This window comes from Salvelinus sp. IW2-2015, unplaced genomic scaffold, assembly GCF_002910315.2.
Source record: "Salvelinus sp. IW2-2015 unplaced genomic scaffold, ASM291031v2 Un_scaffold4912, whole genome shotgun sequence".
NCBI classification, from domain to species: domain Eukaryota; kingdom Metazoa; phylum Chordata; class Actinopteri; order Salmoniformes; family Salmonidae; genus Salvelinus; species Salvelinus sp. IW2-2015.
The window spans coordinates 38,404-43,239 of NW_019946181.1; the positions used below are offsets into that span (position 1 = coordinate 38,404).

Here is a 4,836-nt window from a genome sequence, read left to right on the forward strand (position 1 = left end):
TGAACAGGCTTTTCATCTTTATTTTAGTGACCTTGATTTTATTTCAGCTATCCATCAACATGATTTAGCTTTCAGCCTTTTGCAGATGTCTTCAATACTATTGTGGATAATCATGCGCCCTTCAAAAAAATGAAGGTTAAAAGTAGATGGAATGCCTGGTACACTCCAGAATGATCAGAAGTCATTATTAAAAGAGATGATGCTTGGGTCAAGGCCAGGAACACAGGCTTAGGCCCGGACTGGCAAGCTTTAAGCAACTGAGGAATCATTGTGCAAGACAAATCAGCAAGGCTAAATCGGATTATGTAACTGCTCTTTCGGATTGTATGGGAACCCGGGTAAATTCAGAAAAAGTTCAAACCCGATTTTGGGACCATTTCTATTCACTCTTTATATTAACACCATTGGTCAATCTGTTACTTCATTTAAATGTGGATGATACTATTATGTACACTATGCCCGACTATTTTATTTGATTTAACTAGGCAAGTCAGTTAAGAACAAATTCTTATTTACAATGACGGCCTACCGGGGAACAGTGGGTTAACTGCCTTGTTCGAGGGCAGAACAACAGATTTTTACCTTGTCAGCTCAGGCATTCGATCTAGAAACCTTTCAGTTACTTGCCCAACACTCTAACCACCAGGCTACCTGCCTCTCTAACCACCAGGCTACCTTGCCTCTCTAACCACCAGGCTACCTGCCACTACTAACCACTAGGCTACCTGCCGCCCCCATTGATCTGGCTGTGTCAAAACTAGTCAGATTTTAGAGCTATGTAGGAATCTCTTGCTGATTTAAAACGTGTGCTAATATGGACAAAACTAAATAAAAAAAATAAACTCAGAATGTTTCAGATGAACTACATGTTCACTCATTAGATGGTTCTCCAATCGAACGTGTTCCCGCATTTAAATAAGGCATTTGGATTGATATGGATTTGACGTATAAAAAAAACAGATGAGCTGGTTAAGAAGCTAAGACTTAAGCGGTCTTTTTTCTACAGAAAGCCATGGTGCCTTCTCTCCAGCAGTAGGAAGCAGATTATTCAGTCAACCTTTTATCTGTTCTTGATTATTGAGTATATTTATCCAAGTGCAGCTGCTACTACTCTTAAAGCTATGGATTCCATCTACCATATTGCCCTTCGTGTTACAGGAGACAGATTTGATACTCATCACAACACTGCATTCTGTATCAAAAGGTTGGCTGGACTTCGCTTAAGACCTGTAGGTCTCTACATTACTCCCTTTTTGGTTACAAGGCCCTCTTCATAAACTTCCGTCTTATCTTAACTTTGCTTTTGAAGTATAGACACCCGAGTTGCCTAACCCGTTAACTCGACATTCCTAGGGTCTCCACCGAGCTAGGTAAATCTGGTTTTAGCTTAAATGAACCGTATGCCCCCAAAAATATAAATACATTTTATTTGATGTTCTGGTGCTGTTTGAGGCAATTTAACGTATTGATTGGGGACTTACTTGTGGAGGAATGTCACTTTTTCTGAATGATTTGTGATGTTTTATAGTGCTTAACATGACTGTTTTTGTATTGTAATATGTTGTGTATAATGTGTTTATTTATATTGTATTATACAGGGCAGATCTGGAAAAGAAACCTAGGCCTCAATTTCTTCCCTGTTAAATGAAGGTTAAATAAATATAGTGCATGATTGGACCATACAGCGGTCCAGCCTGAACATTTCCAAGTGGAACGAGCTGGTTTGGTGTTCAGGGAAAAAGTATGGAGTAAAAAGTACATTAATTTTCGTTTTCTTTAGAAATGTAGTAGAGTAAAAGTTGACAAAAATATAAATAGTAAAGTACAGATACCCACAAAAAAAAAAACAGCCTTAAGTAGTACTTAAGTATTTTTACGCCACTGTGTATACCAACTCATTCATATGTAACTGCTTATTGTATGTCCAATCTCACAGCCATTGTTCAGGAAATCTCTTCTCCAGAAGAGGTCTTAAGGGATGCCACATCATACCACATTTTCCCAGACAAAAGAGCTGTGCATTAAGACCCAGGTTAGGATGTTGCCCCCATCTTGCTTGTATGATCCTCCAACCAGAAGACCAGTGAAATGCCAGTGATCCTGACTCGCTCGTCATCCAGGATGTACAATAAGTTGATAGGTAGTTCTGCCTCTGGTCATCTCCTGCTTACAGATGGTCCTGCCCCAGTCCTGCCGCTGTGTTATGTAAAAAGTGCTACAGGGATTCATTTGATTGATTATCTCTCTGTCATACATCACTCTCTGTCCCCTTCCTAATCTCCAACAGAAATACACTTCTGGTAACATCTTATTTGAATTAGCTTCTTTAATGCCAACATAAAGTTGTCATAAACATGACTTTGAGCTTGACATAAATATAAACTGTAATACCATGTTATGATAATTAACAAGACTTTTCCAGTCTCCACTACAAAGCTGTTACAAAGAACGATGCACTGAAACCAAAGTCATGTTTATTACAACCTAATGTAGGCATCATAAGACATTTTGAAATCCTATCTATTTGGAACAGTACAGTAGCCTGCGACACATTGCTGGATAAGTGATGGAACACAGAGCTTGGGACTAGAACGTTCTGTCTGCAAATAGATGATTGTGAGATCGGCTTTAAAGTTCTGAACCMTCATTGGTTTGAATGGTGTYAAMTATTTTTTATCTTGTATTCTTTTGAACTTAACATGAAYTGGGGTATTTAGAGTAATATATAGGTAGAGAACATTGAACAGAATAAGGCTAATGTCAGATACAACTAGAAATTTGAGCAAAAGCTGACAGATAACCAGTATAGCCCAAGCCTCTCGGACTTGTTGCAGGAAACACCTTGGTGTTAATCGCCACACATCCAGTCCATCACTCTCAAAAGCACTCAAGCAAAGAAAAGCCTTTTGGAGTTGGAGATAAACCCACAACTGAAGCAGTACACTTTCCCATGAGGTTGTCATGACTGAAACCCAATGCAAATGATCCTGTGCGATACAAGAAGTCAGGAAAATGGCAAACTATACTTGTACTGATAACGTTGGTGGCGATTGACCTCGTCGCTGGAAAGTTAAAAGGGTCCTACACAGGAGGCCTCGGGCCCCTGGGCTGCATGGCCGCCCCCTCGCGCCTCAGGGCGTGTCGAAGCCGCGGCGTCCACCTCGCCAGCGCACCAGCAGCGTGTCGTCGTGCACAAACCCCCGCTGCTTGCAGCTCTCCAGGTGCAGGAGGTGACGTAGCCAAAGCCCTTGGGTTCCTGGATGGTGGGCCTCTGGAAGGCCTGCAGGTCAGGTTTGGTCTCCATCACCTCCACATGGTGCTGGCCATCAGGCCCTTGGTCCAGCACGGCCAGACGGATGGTGCTTGGAAGGGCCACGACAGCTGCCCATCAAATCCCCCTGCATGGTGTGAACAAACAGTGAGATGTAGTTGGAGCAGCGCTGGGCGAGGGCGTTTGGAGGTGGAGGCGCAGACAGCTTGTAGCCCGGCCGGCCCGTGTAGAAGCCCGGGCTGTGACCACAACGGGCTGTCCGGCAGCCTGGGTATGTAGTATCCCGAGAAGCCCTCCAAGGGCACACGTACACACGCCTGGCACTGCTTGGCCTCCAGGTCCTTTAGGTCTCTCTCACGCGAGGTGACCTTACGACGGAGCTCAGCCACCAGGCCAGCCTGGGGATAATGATAATAAACAAAATGGTCATTTAGTTGTAGACGTTTATTACAACACAACAGTGAATTCATGTCACAAATGAGAGATGAATTGTATCTGTTCCACCTGAATGCTCAGCTCACGTAGCTGGTGGTCTGCCGCACTAGACGGCCTCCAGCTGCTGGGTGGTCTCCCGCATGGTCTGCAGTTCCCCGCAGCACTGGCAGGGGGCGCCACTGCTGCTAGCTCCTGCGTGTGGCCCCAGCTCTGCAGCGGCAGCCCCTCGGTCCTCAGAAGAAGGTGGCTGGGTGTACCCGGTAAGGCTGTGCCTGTGCAGGTACTCAGCCATGCAGCGCATGTGCATCGAGTGAACTCCTGCATGTGCGCGCCAGGTCATTACGCCTGCATCTGAAATAGCACATAAGAACTTTAAAAGAGCCACTGTGGTTGAACCAAAAGTGAGAAGTGGTAGCCTTGCCGGTTTAAAAACCCTCTTTTGTTGACCTGAAAGTATCGCGGAGGGAGTAGTTGTGGAAACTCTACCTAGTCCTGCCAGAGGCCACGACAAGGATCTTGGGTATCTCGGTCTTGGTTATGGGTTTGTTTTAGACAAGGCAAAGAGTCACAGAGCATAGGTGGTAATAACTCAATGTGTTGAAGTTGACTCAGTGACCTACCATCTCTCCACCATCCAAAAGTGCTAAGGTGCAGGCGATCGGAGCCTTCGGACAGTCTGTGTCATAGTGAATTCCAACTGAAAACAAAACACGCACACCAAAGTATTCCACCACTGAGTCAGATCCTACATCGCTTACCTGTGTAGAACAGTTGATACAAAGAGATACTTTTCCCAGATAGGTTGCCTACCTTCCTCTGGGAAAAATTCTCTTTGTAACAAGCTTCTAAACCTATGAGATGATGGTGGTGTAGAGCAGTAGTCATGATTACTAAACCTCTGAGATGAATGATGATGATGAGTGGTGTAGAGCAGGATCTACACATTTGGCCCGTGGAAAATTTTGGTCCAGTTCACACTCTGCTTGCGGCCCACACAATCAGGACTATCAGGACTGTTTAACTCAATCGTTCATGATAGTTGTGGACGCCTAAACATGTTGGGCGGCAATAGGACCGCAGGTTTAGTAATAAGGACTACTGTATCTACACCCATCATCATCATCTCATAG

At 44.4% G+C, this 4,836-nt stretch overlaps 1 protein-coding gene across 1 annotated transcript; it reads right to left on the reverse strand.

Annotated features, from left to right (window-relative positions):
• On the reverse strand, positions 1-4,071 carry traf6 (TNF receptor-associated factor 6). Its single transcript, XM_024144228.2, is given in 13 exon segments — positions 1-3,165; positions 3,168-3,229; positions 3,232-3,363; positions 3,366-3,395; positions 3,398-3,448; positions 3,451-3,476; positions 3,478-3,517; positions 3,520-3,549; positions 3,552-3,669; positions 3,776-3,818; positions 3,820-4,015; positions 4,018-4,035; positions 4,038-4,071. Coding segments are annotated over 13 exon segments (864 nt in total). The 3' UTR covers positions 1-3,081.
• Between the last annotated feature and the right edge of the window lie 765 nt (positions 4,072-4,836).